Here is an 18,468-nt window from a genome sequence, read left to right on the forward strand (position 1 = left end):
TGGTTACGCGGGTGCGGCCTGCGCATGCACAGGTGCGTCAGGTGGCCTTTCTCCTCGCAGGCTCCAGATGCTGGAGGCCATCTGCAAGCACTGGGAGGGGCCTGTCAGCCTGGCACTCTACCTGTCGGACGCCGAGGCCCAGCAGTTCCTCCGCTACGCACAGGGCTCCGAGGTGCTCATGGGCCGCCACAACGTGGCCTACCACATCGTGTACAAGGAGGGCCAGTTCTACCCTGTGAACCTGCTGCGCAACGTGGCCATGAAGCACGTGGGCACGCCCTACATGTTCCTGTCCGACATCGACTTCCTGCCCATGTACGGACTCTATGAGTACCTCAGGTGAGGATGCGCGGGGTGCAGGCTCCAACGCCCCTCTGAATGGGGCAGCTGGAACACAGAAGGGGATGGGAACTACCTAAATCCACCCCAGGGATACGGCCTCTGACCGCCTGACTATTGGCTTGAAATCCCAGGTTACCTCATGAAATGTTCGAGGCAGAGCTTGGTCTAGAAAGCATCTCTTGTCTCCCAGTCTAATGCTCTGTCTATAGCTTTCATGAAAACATCCCTCTTCTAATTTTGGATCAGACAGCCTTCATCTAAGCATTCTAGTAAGATCACTGCCTATTCTGTAAAACAAATCAAAGTGGTAGTGTTGGCTAACATGTATTGAAGTGCTCGCTGAGTGCCTGGCACAGTTCTGAATGCCTGACAAGTGGGATTTCATTCCCTCCCCTTGCAATCCTTGCCACAGGTACCATTATTAATCTTTGTTTTCCCAGTGGGAGACTGAGGGACTGAGATGGTATGTGGGGCTGCATACCTACGAAAGTGGGAGCTGAGGGCAGCTGGCCTGACCCCAGGGTCATGTACTGATCATTGCTGCTGCCTTGGTAGCTGTGACTCCCTTCCAGCCCTCCCAACGTGGAGGGCAGGTGTCCAGCAGCTGGAGAAAGCTCTCGGCTTGTGAGAGGCATAGATGGCTGTGTGGGGAGTGGCATTTGTTACGGAATAACAAACCATCTGAAGTGGAAGGGACTGTAGAATCCACCTAGCCTGAAAGTCCCTAAGCAAGCAAACTGAAGTCACAACATATAACTGGTCAAAGTTTGTTTTAACCCTTTATCCCTGTCACATGTCAGCATGAGTTACCTCTGTTCCTGAGTGCCTTCCTGATCCAGGTACCATGAGGGGTGGTTTGCATATATTGTCCTGCTAGATCCATACATCAAGTTTAAAAGGCAGATGTGGTTACACTCTCCCTGTTATTGTGGTGAACAGGGAGGCTCAGAAAGTCAAGGTAACCTGCTCAGGTACACGTGGGCTGCTTCAGGATTTGAACCAACATCTTTCAGACCCCAGCTCTACAGCCTGCCCACTTCATACTTGTCTGGCTGCTCTGTGGCTTATGACTGTGCCTAATGGAGCAGGATCAGAATTCTTTCTCGCCTGGACTCTGGCCCTCTCTACTTCCCTCCATCATGTGTACCTGTCTGTCTCTCAGTCTTACAGTCTTAAAAGAACTCTCACAAGAGTCTTTAAACCTTTGGTCCTGAAGCCAGAGTATGTGTTTGATGTGAGCACATCCGTTCCCCACCCCCCAACCCCCACCCTGCTCTCGAGAGCAGGGGAAGGCAGCCGGTGTTCTCTGTCCACTTTCTGAATTGAGTTTCCATCCAGGCTTATCTTGGGATGTTTCTCCCCTCTGAGCAGGTGGAGTCCCTTCCAGCCTGTCTTGGTTAAGAATCACAGATGAGTGACCTCAAGGCAACACCCCTCAGTCAGGCAGGGTGGGAGGTGTCTTCCCAGAACACGTGGGCAGTGGCACTGAGCACCATGAACCCACGACCCTGCAGGGGCTTCAGGAATGGAGCTGTCCTCCGGTTCCCGCTGGGCCTTGGGATCTCTGTGGGTGGAGTGAGGGCGCCCCCGCGTGGCAAGACCATGCTTTCAGCCCCTGATTCTTGTGAATCCTGAGACCTCACCTGCTTGCAGGTTGGTGACAGACTCTGGGTGCATTGGGTAGGGTTTGCAAGCGAACAGGTGCTGGTGGGGAGAGCTGAGCTCCACCTGCCAGAGAGAGGCTTTGGGACTGGGCCACAGCCCACCCTGCACCCTCTGAGGCTCTTGTTCAGGAGCACCTGTGGAGACTGCCTTCCAGCTAGTTGAAAGGTAAACTGGCCCCATCTTAAAAGTCTGATCTCTGCTCTCCCATCCAAAGACTGTTTTATTATTTTGCCTCATGGTCCTCGTGATTTGAAAAACATTACACATGAACAGACTGTTCAGAATGTGTTTTATCTACCTGTGTTTTATTGATCAAAGATGTCAATAATTGCTAATCATGACCTTACCCAATGTGATATAACTGGAATTGCCCATTAATTAGCACTTTCTTACTGCAGAGTGACCTGAAGTTTCTGTTGGCCTGTAGACACATCAGAGGAACATGTGTGGTTTCCCTTGTGCATTTTGAAATATTGCGGATTGCCCCTAAAAGCCCATTCCTTTCTTCACAGGCCAAGACCCTGAGCCGAGAATAACTGCTCCTATCCAGTGCTTTTTTAATTATTTTTAATTGGAGAATAATTGCTTTACAATGTTGTGTTGGTTTCTGCCATACAGTAACATGAAGCAGCCTTAAGTATTCATGTCTCCTCCCTCTTGAACCTTCTCCCCACCCCATCCCACCACTCTAGGTTGTCACAGAGCACAGCATTAATTTCCCTGTGTTATACAGCAGCTTCCCACCAGCTATCTGTTTTACATGATAATGTATATATTTCAATGCTACTTTCTCAATTCGTCCCACCCTCTTTTTCCCCCACTGTGTCTGCATGTCTGTTCTCTGTTTGTATCTGTATTCCTGCCTTGCAGATAGGTTTATCAGTACCATTTTCCTAGATTCCATATATATGTATTAATATACGATATTTGTTTTTCTCTTTCTGACTTACTTCACTCTGTCTAAAGGCTCTGGGTTTATCCACCTCACTGGAACTGACTCAAATGTGTCCCTTTTTATGGCTGAGTAATATTCTGTTGTATATAGGTACCACAACTTCTTTATCCGTTCATCTGTCAATTCGTCCAGCCTCTTTTCATGCACATGTGAAGAGAGACCAGAGAAGCGAAGTGACTTCCCATCTAGGGTGAAAAGATAGTGGGACTTCCTTGACTTTTCTTCTCCTCCATCCAGAGTCTCCATTCATTTAGTGAGTAACCATGACAAGGTACCTTAGGGCCCCCATATTTGTGACCCACACAGATAGGATCTGTGAATCCCATAGCTTTAGACCAACAGGAATGACGGTTGATTAAAGACAGACTCTTTAGGTACCCTGATGGGTGTGTCCTGTCCCAGGGTTGTCAGCGACCTGGGGTGGAGGCAGGATAGGACGGATGTCCTACTGAGTTCAACCTAAATGAAGGCTTGAAGACTGAGCTGGAGTTCACCACGAGAGGGGTGATGTTCCAGGTGGAGAGAGAGAGAGATCCATTCTGGAGAGGCAGGGTGGCCAGAGCCCTGATGGGGAGAACAGCAAGAGCTGATGTGGCCAGAAATGTAAGCCAGGGTGGGTCCTGCAGGACTTCTGAAAATATGCTAAGGAGTTTATGAGCAGGGGTGGAGGGACAATGGAAAAACACTGAGAGCATGGCATGACTAGATGTCCATTTAAGGAAGATCATTTTCATTGCATCAGGAAAGGATCACAGTCAGTAGGGCAAGAGAAGATAAGTTAAGGGACGACTGCATTCATTCTGGTGAGAGATGAAGGCCAGCAAAGGGATCGGAAGTAGCAGCAGAGTCAGGTAGATGGACCAGAGAGCAATTCTGCAGCTGAAATCAAGAGCTGTCTGCAAAGGTGGCTGGGCTTTAGAAGGCAAGACAGGGAACCTCTTTCAAATGTTGCCACCCAAGACTTCCTCTGCAAAAGTCTGTACCTGGAAGTCCTGCCTGCTTTGGCCTGTTTCTCGTACTGGCCCCCTCTTGATCTGCTGTGCCTATGTCCTTCTTAGGCTGAGCAGGATGTCATTGAATTTGAGTGTTACAGTGGATGAGGCCTGCGCGGTGACCCTGGCTCCAGCTTGCACCCTGTGCCATAAGTAACTATGTGACTTGCAACAGTTCAGTTTTTTTCAGCCTGTTTCCTCATTGTGAAATGAAGAAACAGACATATCAGGAGTCGCAAATACAGATGCCCTCTGGGGCCAGGACCTTGGCCTAAAGGAACCAAGGGTGGTGAGCATGATTCATTGCAAGGGAGACAGGAGTCCCCATCTCAGGCAGCTGCCATCTGTGCACTCCAATGTGGAATTTACTGGTGAGGGTAGAGGTCAAGCATAAGGTCTTTATATTTTGCAAGAGGAATGAGAAATCTGGATTTTCATGTTTTAATTTCTAGCGTTGACAACTAATTTTAAAAAAAAAAAAAAAACTGAAACACTGTTGAGTCAGACCAAACATGTCTTCAGGATGAATAGAACCTTCTTACCCCCAAAGACCACCAGTTTGTGACCTCTGACCTTTTAAAAAAACTTTTATTGAAGCATAGTTGATTTACATTGTTGTGCTAGTTTCTGCTATACAGCAAAATGATTCAGTTATATTTCTTTTTTAGAGTCTTTTCTCATATAGGTTATTACAGTATATTGGGCAGAGTGCCGGTCATCTATCTTAGACATAGTAGTGTACATGTGTTCAACCCAGGCTCCTGATTTACACCTCCCCACCCATGTCTCCCCTTCAGTAACCATAAGTTTGTTTTCAATATAAGTCTGCTTCTGTTTTGTAAGTAAGTTTATCTGTATCTTTTTTAACAATTAGATTCCGCATATGACTGATATATATTTGTCTTTCTCTTTCTGACTTGATTCACTTACTATGTAATCTCTAGGTCAAGCCATGTTGCTGCAAATGGCATTATTTCATCCTTTTTATAGCTGAGTAATACTCCATTGTATATATGTGTGTACCACACCTTCTTTAGCCATTCCTTTCTTGATGGACACTTAGGTTGTTCCCACATCTTGGCTGCTGTTAATAGTGCCGCTGTGAGCATAGGGGTGCATGTATCCTTTAGGATTATGTTTTTTCCCAGATGTATGCCCCAGAGTGGGATTCTGGATCATATGTAAGTCTACTCTAAGGTTTTTAAGGAGCCTCCATACTGTTCTCCATTAGTAGTTGTACCAATTTACATTCCCACCAGCAGTGTAGGGGGGCTCCCTTTTCTCCACACACTCTCCAGCATTCATTGTTTGTAGATTTTTTGATGATGGCCGTTCTGACCATTGTGAGGTGATACCTGATGGTAGTTTTGATTTGCATTTCTCTGGTAATTAATGATGTTGAGCATCTTTTCCTGTTCTTTTTTGGCCATCCTTATGTCTTCTTTGGAGAATGTCTTTCGATCTACCCATTTTTTTTTTTATTCCATTGGGTTTTTATTTTGTTTTTTACATAGAGCTGCATGAGCTATTTGTAAATTTTGGTGATTAATCCCTTGTCACTGTGACCTCTGATCTTGATCATCCCTAGGAATTAAAATTTTGAGAAATGGTAAGGAATATGATTGTATCAGAATAAGTCCCAAATCAGCACGCAGTCCTTTTCATGTGAAGATAACCATATTGACTTGCCGTAGGCTTAAGGAAAATTTTTTCCAGTGAGTGGGATAGACTTGTTCCTGATCCAAACACTAAAAGTGGATATGTTCGTGACCAGCATTATATAGCATTGGTTTGGGATGAGGTTCAGGGCACAGTTTGCCATGACAGCTGTGAGCCCCAACAACACCCCCAAAGATTGACTTCTTCAACGTGGATATCCAACAAAATACTCTACCCAAGCCTTGTTAAAGCATTACTGCTAAAAATGATGATAGTTGCCACTTACTGAACCCTTACCAGCTACCAGCATCCCTGCCAGCTGCTTTGTATAAATTTCCTCTACTCTTCAACACTTCTTTATGAGGTAAGTGTTATAACAGGTGACCAAAATGATGCCCATGGAGGTTAACTCTTACTGTCCAAGGAGAAAGGTAGATAGCCCTACACTAGGCTGCTCGGTAAATGGAAGCAGCTATATTCCCCCTTGAAACTCAGTATACCAGAGCAGTCTGATTGGCAGTCTTTTGATCAGACCCCCAAATACTTACCCATATCCCCTTTTTTGGTGGGGAGGGGGGTTATTTGATTACCAAAAAAAGGTCAGCATCCTAGCTCTCCAGCAGTTGCTTAGTAACCAGCTAACATTACAGCAAAAACAAACAGATCAATTGGGAAATAATGAAATGGGCTCTATGCATAGACATAGCTGCAGAGTTTCACTGAAATCTCTCTCCCACCCCCTCCACCTGTTTCTTCTAAAAATCGAGCATGGAGATGTGTAGCTTTCACTCCTGATTTCAGAAATGTCAAGTGAAATTCCGCAGGCATGGTGAAAGTCACGCAGACCTGCCTTGGAACCCAGGTTCTGCTGTGCTCATCAAGCATGTGCCTCGGGGCTGCTTGTTTCATCTCCCCGATCCCATTTCCTCAGTTAGTAAAGGGGCTAATAATAGCTTTGTGGGGGCTCTAGTAGGCGTTCAACAGGAGTTAATTGTCTGTGTTTTGGCCCATTCTCAGCACACGGAACTGAATGTCTCTGCCAGGCCCCCACCCAAATCCCCACTCTTGCAAACTCTGCTGCCTTCAGTACAGCCTGGCAACTTAGTGTAACGATCTTGTTTTTTAAGAAATGAGAAACTATGTGCTCATACCCATTCACTCTTAAAACTATTGAGTGAGCACCTACTGTACACTCGGCGGCAGGCAGCACTGTGGCTGTGCTGTCCCTGGAGTCACTCAGACCTGCATTTCGACACTGAGCACATTCTACCCTACATTCACGGGACCTTCCGAAAGGTACCTAACCCCTCAAGCTTTCTGTGAGTGGGGACCATAAGATTTCTTCACACTTAAGGTTCTGGGAGGATTAAGTGGAGTAATAGTTGGGAAGCACATGGCTGAAATGTTCTATACTGCACAGGTGTGGTGGTGCATCCGCATGGCCAGGCCCTGTTCTAGGCACTCGGACTGTCGCAGTGCATGGGACAGGCCAGGTTCCTATCCATGCAGGGGCTACGCTCTAGAGGGCGCTCCAGCTGTGGGCACTGCCACTACTCCTAGCAACACAGGTACAGAGATATATATACAGGTGCTGAGACCCACAAGAAGATGACCCAGTGTGGGTGGGTAAGGCGGCCTTGAAAATAGTTCAGGCATGAAGGACTAGTTGGTAAACAGGCATGGAATGTCTTGGCATGTTTGAGGAATGTTGCAGAATGGCCGGAGCTCAGACAGCTCTATCAGCTGGCACTTCCCATGTCCATAAGACTGGGGCAGGTTTCTCACCTCTTTCCCTCACCCAGCAGAATCCTCATCTTTTTTCAGTGCTTGTAGCTTTAAACCTCTCTGCTGTGCTTTTTTGCCAATGTTGCCTTGCTCCCTAGGGGACAGACCTGCCCCATTGGTCGAGACTATATATCCTGGCTGTACAGGAGTGACAAATTCCACTTTTATTGTGTCCTCTGCAGGGTGGTGTCTCACCATCCTCCCCCATCACGAGTCCCCTGGCCCGTGATGGCTGCTCTGTCAGCACCGGTTGAATGAGGGAAGACAGGTGAACAAGGGCCAGGAACAGGTGGTACCACACAAGGCCAACTGGCTACTTGATGAGGGACATGACCAGGTGGCATTTCCTTGTGTTCGTCATTGTTTCTGCAGCAGGGAACATTTGTTGAGCACGTAGTATAGGCCAAGCACCGTGGCAAGCACTTCTGCGTGTGTTTGGTCATTTAACCTCATCACAGTTCATTTAACAGATGAAGACACCTGGGTGAAATCACACACCCACAGGCACAGCACTACGAAGAAGAAAACTCACTTAGCCTGGGTTAATCCAAAGGCATTTTGTGCTTAACCTGCTTTTTTTTTTTTTTTAATTGAAGTATAGTTTATTTACAATGTTGTGTTAATTTCTGCTCTATGGCAGTGATTCGGCTATACATATATATACAATATGTATCCTCTTCAGTTTTGGTTTATCTTAGGATATTGCATATAGCTCCCTGTGCTTACAGTAGGACCGTGTTGTTTATCCATTCTGTGTGTTAATATAATAATTTGCATCTGCTAATGCCAAACTCCCACTCCATCCCTCCCCAGCCCCTTGACAACCACAACTCTGTTTTCTATGTCTGTGAGATTGTCTTGCAATAAATTCATCTGTGGCATATTTTAGATTCCACATATAAGTGATGAAAGTGTTAGCTGCTCAGTCGTGTCTGACTCTTTACACCCCCGTGGACTGTAGCCTGCCAGACTCCTCTAATGCATGGACTTCTCCGGGCAATCTTCCCGACCCTGGGATCGAACCCAGGTCTCCTGCATTGCAGGCAGATCCCTTGCCGTGTGAGCCACTAGGGAAGCCCAATGTAAGTGATACCATATGGTATTTGTCTTTCTCTTGCTGGCTTACTTAATATGATAATCTCTAGGTCCACCCATGTTGCTGTAAATGGCATTATTTCATTTTTTAATGGCTAATCCATTGTCTATATCACATCTTCTTCATCCACTCATCTGTCAGTGCACATTTAGGTTGTTTCCATGTCTCGGCTGCAGTTAACATAGGGTTGCCTGTACCCTTTTTGAGTTTTGTCTGGATATATGCCCAGGAGTAGGATTGTCAGATCATGTGGCAAGTCTATTTTTAGTATTTTTGAGGAGCCTCTATACCTTTTTCCATAATGGCTGCATCCACTTACATTCCCACCAACAGTGTAGGAGAGTTCCCTTTTCTCCACACCTTCTCCAGTATTTATGGTTTGTAGACTTTGATGATGGCCATTCTGACTGGTGTGAAGTGATACCCCATTATAGTTTTGATTTGCATTTCTCTAATAATTAGAAATATTGAGCATCTTTCCATGTGCCTGTTGGCCATCTGTATGTCTTCTTTGGAGAAATGTCTGATGAGTATTTCTGTCCACTTTTTGATTGGATTGTTTGCATATTTTGGAAATTAAGCTCTTGTAGGTTGTATTGTTTACAAATGCTTTCTCTCCATAGTTGTTTTTTCATTTTGCTTTTGCTTTCCTTTACTGTTGTGCTTAACCTGTTTGTGGGTCCAAATGCCTGATGGGCCCATCTCTGCCATCGTGACAGCCATGATCACCCTCCCAGCCTGTAGTTATCAAGTGCCTTCTATGCATTGAAGAAATGTCTCTGCTTCTACATGAGATGATCCATTTAATCTGTAGAGAACTCCCCTGCCCAGGTCCTGATACTAGCCCCAGCTCAGAGAGGATAAAACAGTGGCACAAAGATGTAAGGAGAGTAAGAGCAGGTGAGTGTCCACGTAGGGCCTGAATCTGCGCAGGCTGCCCTCCAAACTTTGAAGCTCTTGACAGCCCCCCCAGTGACCTCTGGCTCACAGCTAACCCAGGACAGCACACAGAAAGCACCCTTGTTCCTTCAGCCATAATTGCTAACAGGTAGGAATGAATAAGGATGTTGAGCCAGACATGAGACGCTGACTAGAGTCCCTGGCAGAGATCTGGGTTTTCTTTCTTTTCTGCCCCTCCCTCCCTGATATAACTTCACCTGGATATGTTAACACTGCCAATTCAGAAACCGCCCAGTCTTGCTGCCCCCTATCCCAGCCTTCAGAGGGCTCTGCCATCTCTGCCTGTGTTCCTGATGTGCCTTACGGCTCCATTCCCTGTAGTCAGTCTTGCCTCCCTCGTTTGCAAGGCCTTGCTGTTGTCCCCACATACCTCCTGGAAGCCTGTCTACTGGGAACTTATTTCCTAGGCAACTGGAATAGAATCTGAGGAAAACCATATTACCTGGCTGCCCGAGCAGGGGTGTGAAGCAAGGCCTGGGGCGGGCTGTGCCCAGGTCGGCCTCCGTAGTTATCACGCCGATGAGCAGCACACCCAGCCCAGAGGTAGGCTGCTAAGTCCTACCTGAGAGGTGTTATTCAGATGATCTCTCGTTGCTCTAGTGGAGGCCAGGCTTCTTTCGGGTCCTCTTGAAGCTAGGCAGTGTGAGGGGTGTGGGGCAGCTGGAGACATGGGGGCTTCTCAGAGCTACACACACGCTTTTCTGTGGCCATGTTAACCCTGCTGCTTCTCACCATCTGCCAGCTTGCTCGCTAGTTCGTTTGCACTGTACCCACACAGTTCCAGGAATAAGCAGAAATCAGAGAAGTACGGGGGCATTTCAGACACATGTCTCAGCCTCCTCTTCAAGTAGGGATCACCCCAGCTGTGCCCATCAACTCCTCGTGAGCCTCCCAGGAGGATATACAAGCACCCTCCATGCACCAGGAGTTGTGCTAGGTGCTTGACAAATGTGATTGTTTTTATCACAAACATTACCATTTTTTAAATGCAGAAGATAAACTTGATCAAAAGCCCCAAGTGGCAGAACTACAATTGCCATCCAGCCCTGTCCTGTCCAAGGGTCTTCTTCACAGTACTACTATCTGTTCTGTCACGTTAGATAACCGCAGATTGATTCCTTCACCCCTGCATATTTATTTAATGCCTGCTGTGTGCCTGGCACGGTGCTGGAGCAAGAAACATAACCGTGAGCAAGGCTCATCCCTGACCTCAAATGTAGCAGAGCTGATGGGTACATGAGCAGGCAGTCCTGTGTGTGACTAACGCTGCCGCCACTCACCATCCCTGGTGAGCAAAAAAGTCCAGGATGATGCTCAACATTGCTACTTATTAGAAAAATGCAAATCAAAGCTACAGTGAGGTATCACCTCACACAAGTCAAAATGGACATCATCAGAAGTCTACAAACAATGCTGGAAATGATGGAGAGAAAATGGAACCCTCTTAAGTTGTTGGTAGGAATGTAAGTTGGTACAACCATTATGGAGAACAGTATGGGGGTTCCTTGAAAAACTAGAAATAGAATCCTCATATGATCCTTCAATCCCAGTCCTGGGCGTATATCCAGAGAAAACCGTAATTTGAGAAGGTACATGTACCCCAGTGTTCATGTTGGCACTATTTACAATATCCAAGACATGGAAGCAACCTAAATGTCCACCAACAGAGGAATGGATAAAGATGTGGTACAAATATACAGTAGAATTCTACTCAGCCATTACAAGGAATGAACTACCATTTGCAGCAACATGGATAGACCTAGAGATTATCATCCTAAGTGAAGTACAAAGACAAATGTCATATGATATCACTTATATCTGAAAACTAAAAATGCTACAAATGAACTTATTTACAATATACAAATAGGCTCAGACTTCAAAAACAAACTTATGATTCCAAAGGTGGGGAGGGATAAATTAGGAGTTTAGGATTAACATATACACACTTGTTGTTTAGTTGCTAAATTGTGTCCAGCTCTTTGTGTGACCCCATGGACTATAGCCCACATTGCTCCTCTGTCCCTAGGATTTCCCAGGCAAGAATACTGGAGTGGGTTGCCATTTCCTTCTCCAGGGGATCTTCCCAACCCAGGGATCACACCAGAGTCTTCTGCATTGGCAGGAAAATAAGATAATCCATAAGGACCTACAGTATAGCACAGGGAACTCAGTATTCTATGAAAATCTATATAGGAAAAGAATCTGAAAAAGAATGGATATGTGTATAATGGAAGCACTCTGCCATACACCTGACACTAACAACACTGTAAATCAGCTATACTGCAATATGAATTTAAGTCCAGAATGAACCAGTCCATAGAAGATGTAGCTCCCCATCAAGCAGGACACATCAAGACCAACAGAGGTGGTCAGGGGAGGTACAGGGAAGCAAGTTCCTCTAACTGGCTGCTCACAAAGCCTTAAGAGAGTGATGCTGTTCTGGTTTTGGAAGCGGAGGCACACTCCAGCACAAATTTCTTTCCTGCCTCCTGTTCCTTTTACTATATAACTTTCCTGTGAGTGAGTCCTGGGAACTTGTCTAAGCATTGCTTAGATTCCTTACAACTCAGGTTTCATTAAAAAGCAGGCTCTCTAACATTTGATGCTCTGGGTATCCAACCTCTGAGAGCTGACGTCTCGTTCTGTCCTGGCAGCCTGACAGCAGCCCCCATACCTTCAGCCCCATGGTTCCCAGCAGTTTGTCACTTGTCAGCATCAGCCTCAGCCATTCATTGCACCAACACAAAGAAATCAGCACAGCCACTTCTTTTAATGGAATGGAAGCTTTCATGACCAGAGAGTGAGGATTTTCACCCCTATCCAGGGAGCAGGGGCAGCAAGAGCTGTCCAGATGACAACGAGCATCAAGAGGGCTCATGCACAAAGCAGCGAGAGTGGGAGAGAGAGTGGGAGATGGCGTTCTCAAGCTAAGGGCAGAGGGATTGGTCTTCAGCATCAAGTGCAAAGGAAAGGCAAGAAAATGAGAACAGCAAAATCTGTTGGATTTGACAGTGAGGGGCCATTTCTGATCTTGGCCTGATCCAAGGAGTCAAAAGTAGACTGTAGTAGTTAAACTCATGGATGGTAAAGAAACGAAAAATCACCAGTGTAGGAAGCTCAGTAAGCCAGGAGGTCTGTGCATGCCTCTGTATCTCCAAACGCTGCCTGCATCCTGGCCTCTGCTCAGTTAGCTGCTACAAGGTGGGATCCCCCTGTGGGGATGCTGTGTAAGGAGCATCAGCATGCAGGCTCCAGCCTCTTGCCATCTCCCTCCATCCCTTTCCTAACCTCTCCCACCAGCTGCCTTGATCCATGAACTCCCATGAGGCTCATTGCTCTAGCTGCCAAGTCACCACATTAACAGACCTGGTCCATACAGATCCTGTGATTGTTAATCTTTCCAGGTTATTTCTACACTGGTGTAGCCTTGATTCATACAGTACTGATTTCAGTGTCTTCATCCTTTGTTAATGATGGTGGTGACCACTAGCTGTGCTTTAAGGCAAATTACTTAGCCTCTCTGAGACTGAATGTCCTCTTTGGTAAACTCGGAACACTAGTACATATGTCACAGGTTGCAGTGATTCAAGGAGTAATGTCTATATAAAGTGCCTGGCACGGGGCTTGATACTGAATACATTGAAGAAATACAGGTAATTCTGATTACTGTGTATTCACCACCTACAATATATCAGGTGCATTATAAGAAATTCAGTTCCCCTGGGTCTTTTATCCTTCCTTATTTCCAAACTTTGCAGATACCTTGAACCCCCTTATCCTCCTAACTGGCTAACTCCTGCTTCTTAGAACACAGCTTGCTGCTGCTAAGTCAGTTTAGTTGTGTCCGACTCTGTGTGACCCCATAGACAGCAGCCCACCAGGCTCCCCCTTCCCTGGGATTCTCCAGGCAAGAACACTGGAGTGGGTTGCCATTTCCTTCTCCAATGCATGAAAGTGAAAAGTGAAAGTGAAGTTGCTCAGTCGTATCTGACTCTCAGCGACCCCATGGACTGCAGCCTACTAGGCTCCTCTGTCCATGGGATTTTCCAGGCAAGAGTACTGGAGTGGGGTGGATGCCATTGCTTTCTCTGATGGTATTTTTCACAGAATTAGAACAAAAATATCTTAAAATTTATAAGGAAACACAAATGACCCCAAATAGCCAAAGCAGTCCTTACAGAGACAAATGAAGCTAGAGGAATCAGACTCCCAGATTCAGTCTATACAATGAAGCTACAGTAATCAAGACAGTATGGTAGTGACCGAGAAAATAGAAATATAGATCAAGAAAAGGATAGAGAACCCAGAAATAAATCCACACACTTATGGTCAATTAATCTGCAACAAAGGAGGCAAGAATGCACAATGAAGAAGAGAGAGTCTCTCCAATAAGTGATGCTGGGAAAACTAGACAGCCACCCGTAAAAGAATGAAACTAGAACATTCTCTAACACCATACACAAAAATAAACTCAAAATGAATCAAAGACCTAAATGTAAGGCCAGACACTATGAAACATAGGCAGAACACACTTTGACATAAATTGCAGCAGTATCTTTTTAAATCTACTTTCTAGAGTAACAAAAATGAAAATGAAAATAAATGGGACCTAATTAAACTTAAAAGCTTCTGCACAGCAAAGGAAACCATAAACAAAACCAAAAGACAACCCACAGAATGGCAGAAAATATTTGCAAACAAAGTAACCTACAAAGGATTAATCTCCAAAATATACAAACAGCTCATGCAGCTCTGTGTCAAAAAAAAAAAAAAAAAAAAAAGCCAATTGAAAAATAAGAAGAACTAAACTGACATTTCTCCAAAGAAGACATACAGATGGCCAACAGGTACATTAAAAGATACTCAACTTCACTAATTACTGGAGAAATAAATGTAGTTTATTATCTATAAATGCCAATCAGGTATCACCTCAAACCCAAAATGGCCATCAGCAGAAAGTCTACAAACAATAAATGCTGGAGAGGGTATGGAGAAAAGGGAACCCTCCTACACTGTTGGTGGGAAGGTAAATTGTTACAACCACTATAGAGAACAGTATAGAGATTCCTTTAAAATCTAAAATAGAGTGACCATATGATCCAGGAATCCCACTCTGGGACATATATCTTGAGAAAACAATAACTCAAAAAGATATGTGCACCCCAGTGTTCACTGAAGCACTATTCACAATAGCAGATGACTGGATTAAGATGTGGTGCATATACACATTGGAAGAGTACTCAGCTCTAAAAATGAATGCAGCAATGCCATCTGCAACATGGATGGACCTAGAGATTATCATACTAAGTGAAGTCAGTCAAAGACAAATGTTATCAGTCATATGTGGACTCTAATGTTTTCAAAAAGAGATACAAATGAACTTACAGAACAGAAATAGACTTAAAATTATCGAAAACAAACCTGTGATTACCAAAGGGAAAGGTGGTGGGGAGGGATAAATCAGGAGCTTGGAATGAACACACAGACACACACACTACTATGTATTATTAATAACAGATAACCAACTCAATATTCCATGATACTCTATGTGAGAAAAAATGATGAATATTGAACATATGTATAATTGAATCACTTTGCTATATACCTGAAACATTAAAAAATAACTATACTCCAATAAAATTACAATTTTTAACAATGCATCATCCTAACCCATCTGTACATCTTTTAAGTGTAGAGTTTGGTGGCATTCAGTCTCATTGTTCTGCAACCATCACCATTATCCATCTCCAGAACTATTTGTACCTTCAGAACTGAAACTCTGTAACCAAACAGTAACTCCCCACTCCCTCTCCCTTAAGTACCTAATAATCTTTAATATAGTGATACTTTGTCTCTCTAGGAAAAAAAAAGAACCCAGCTCAGTGATGAGAGACTCCACACCAGAGACCCTACATTTCTGTGTCCCTCACTCCCTGCTCTTTGGGCTCTGTCACGACAGAGATTATCATCAGTTTGCTCAGTTCTGGACTCTCTATCTCTTCCTGGCTTCATAAATACTAATTAATGAATATATTATCTTAGCTTTCTTAATAACTCAGCCTGTGAAGTAATTATTATTATCAAGATAAGGAAACAAAAGCCCAGAGTTAATAAAATTGCCTGTGATTACACAATTAGTGATGTTGAGATAGAATCTGCATCATCCGATATAGAAGATGATGCTTTTTCTCACTGCTAAGTCTCTTTTCAAATTGGCATCCCCTGAGAGACACCCAGCCCTCACATGTATTGAAGATCACTTTAGTTGGCTCCTCTTGAAACATCAGAATATCTGGCCATCCTATGTGGCACCACCTATATTATGTCAAGGGCTTTGTGATTGATCTCCTGGGAGACACTACAGTCAACTCTCAGCAGCAGAATGATTTTTTTAATACAGAAAACTGATCCTCTCACCCCTCAGCTCAGAGTTCCCCAGTGGCTTATCTCACTGAGTAAAACCCAAGACCTTTGTATTAGTTTCCTATGGCTGCTGTAAGGATTCTGAGAAGGGCCAGGGTGTCTGCAGGGCTGCACACTCTCTGGGGGCCCTAGAGGAAAAGCTGTTTTCTTGCTCCCTGGAGGCATACCCACATTCTTTGACTTGTGTCCGCATCACTTCAGCCTCTGCTTCCATCATCCTGCCTCCTTTTCTGACTCTCGTGTGTGTGTGCATTATTTGCTCAGTTGTGTCTGACTCTTTGTGACCCCATGGACTGTAGCCTGCCAGGCTCGTCTGTCCATGGGATTCTCCAGGCAGGAATACTGGAGTGGGTTGCCATTTCCTTTTCTTACCTCCCTCTTACAAGGATCCTCACTGTTACAATGAACCCACCTGAATAATCCAGGATAACCTTCCTATCTCAGTATCCTTAATCACATTTGCAGCATTGCTTTTACCCTGGAAGGTCACATATCTGCAGGTTCCTGGGATTAGGAGGTGGATGGCTTTGGGGGCAGGGGGTTCGTTTGCCCACCACACCCTCATCTGTGAACCCTGTATAACCTGCAGGAGCCTCTCCAGTCCCCTTTCTGGGTCCTCTCTCTGCTCCTTACTGTGCTTTTGTCAGGTGGGCCTTTGCACTGGCTGTTTCCTTAACCCAGAAAACTCTTACCCCAGATCACCATGCGGCGTGCTCCCTCACCTACTCCAGCCTTTTGTTTAAATATCCCCTTCTCTGTGAGGCCTGCCTGGACCACCTTATTTAAAGTCACAACCCATTATCCACCTCTGGCATTCCTAACATGCCTCACCCAGCGCCCTTCTCTCTCAGCAGTTCTCACTTTACAACATACCATGCTGTTTGCTCTTTGTTCTTCTCACCTGTCCCCAGACCACAAAATGTCAACTCCTGGAGGGCAGGGATGTCTGCCTGTTCTGTTTACCAGTGTAGTCCAAGTGTTTCAGCAGCGCCTGGTACAGGGTGCAATGAGCCAGTAAATGAACCAATGACAGCAAAATGGGAAGATCCAGGGTGGGTGCCAGGCTGTGGGCAGGCCAGCATAAAAAGAGGGACAGGTGCCCATGTTGATGAGCAGTGCACACCACAGCTTGTCATCTGCCAGGCACAGGCTGAGCACTCGATGCTCACCAGCTCAGTCCTCACCAGCACCCTCTGAGATCAACGTTGGGATCACCATCCCCATCTTACAGACAGAAACCGCAGGACAAAGAGGTTAAGTAATCAGCTGGGATGCAAACCTAACCCCCAGCCTCAGAGCCCTCATCTTTGCTGCATTAGAACTCACAATGTATCCTTGTTTTTTATTTCTCTGAGACTCTTTCCCATCATCTCCTTGTGTCAGAAACCTGAGCTGTTTCCTGATGACAAAGGCCTGCCTCTAGGACGGAGGATGGGGTTATAAAGAGAAGGGCTGTGGGTGTGGCAGCAGAGGGGTGGGGGGCAGGGGGGCAGAATATACACGCAGTCAACCACCAGGATCAGTTTTGGAATTTGGTCATTTTAAGCACCAGGAAGCCCATCTACCTACAGTAGAAAGTCTACCCTTTTGTGCTATTATTTGACTTAATGCTAAGCCCCATGAAAGCCTACATTCTCTACCCACCTCCACCCCCTCAACTGGCTTAGGAAACCTTGCTACTCTCACATTCCCTCCTCATCCCCACGAGTCACCAGTTTTAGCAAGTGGGAGCAAAACAGTCTGTGAACAGTTTGCATACTGAGTAAACTAACACAAGAGGCTGAGGGGAAAAGACGCACAGGTGAGGAGACGGGGCTTGGAAGACGGTGCTGGCTCACAGCCTCCTAGCAGGTCAGCTGGGCCAGGCTGGATGGGGTGATCGGACCCTGTCGGGAACACTTGAATTGTTTGTGACGCGAAAGAGGGCTCAGGGAGCTGGCTCGAGACCGAAATCAAATCAACTCTGTTTCCATAGACAGGCAGGCTGGCAAGCCAGAAAATGACCCTGGTTTAAGCAGTTGGTGGCCTTTACTGAGCCCTCTGCCCTCACCCTCTCACTTGCTCTGACCCACCAGGAAGCTGAACCTGAAGAGAGAACGCTAGCTCATTTGTTACTCAGTTATTCTAGAATGTCTCTAGAGCGATGGTTTCACTTCATCCTCATAGCAGTTCCGATTGATAAGATCATGTCCATTTTACAGACGGGAAGGCTGTGACTACAAGGTCCCCAAGGTCACAGGAGGGTGACAGGAAGACCTGAACCTGGTGCCAGCTGCTTCCAAGTCACTGTGTTTGCCGGGCGCTCTGTTACCAAAGATTCTGAATTACTGCTGTAGATAACTAAGCTGCCTTTTAAGAGTTCTGCATGCCCGAAACATTCTAGTAGGCTTGTGAATATTTTTGAAGGGGTCGTGGACAAAGGCAAGTGGGACAGTCAGGATTTTGCAGAGAAACAGAACCACAGGATGATTAGATGGCTGGATAGTGACCTTAAGGAACTGTGATGGTAGCAAGTCTGAAATTCATAGAGCAGACCAGCAGGCTGGAAACACAGGCAGGATTCCTGTGGTACAGTGTGGGGGTCGAATTCC

The 18,468-nt window shown here is 45.6% G+C and overlaps 1 protein-coding gene across 6 annotated transcripts in view; it reads left to right on the top strand.

Moving 5' to 3' along the window:
- LARGE1 (LARGE xylosyl- and glucuronyltransferase 1) overlaps window positions 1-18,468 on the top strand; it is a 458,303-nt gene that overhangs the window by 427,610 nt on the left and 12,225 nt on the right. For all 6 annotated transcript variants that reach the window (XM_055574698.1, XM_055574701.1, XM_055574705.1 and 3 more), the window contains one exon: window positions 61-339. In XM_055574698.1, the coding sequence (XP_055430673.1) occupies window positions 61-339 (279 nt within the window). The remainder of the gene's footprint in view (window positions 1-60; window positions 340-18,468) is intronic.

This window comes from Bubalus kerabau, chromosome 1, assembly GCF_029407905.1.
Source record: "Bubalus kerabau isolate K-KA32 ecotype Philippines breed swamp buffalo chromosome 1, PCC_UOA_SB_1v2, whole genome shotgun sequence".
Taxonomy (NCBI): Eukaryota; Metazoa; Chordata; class Mammalia; order Artiodactyla; family Bovidae; genus Bubalus; species Bubalus kerabau.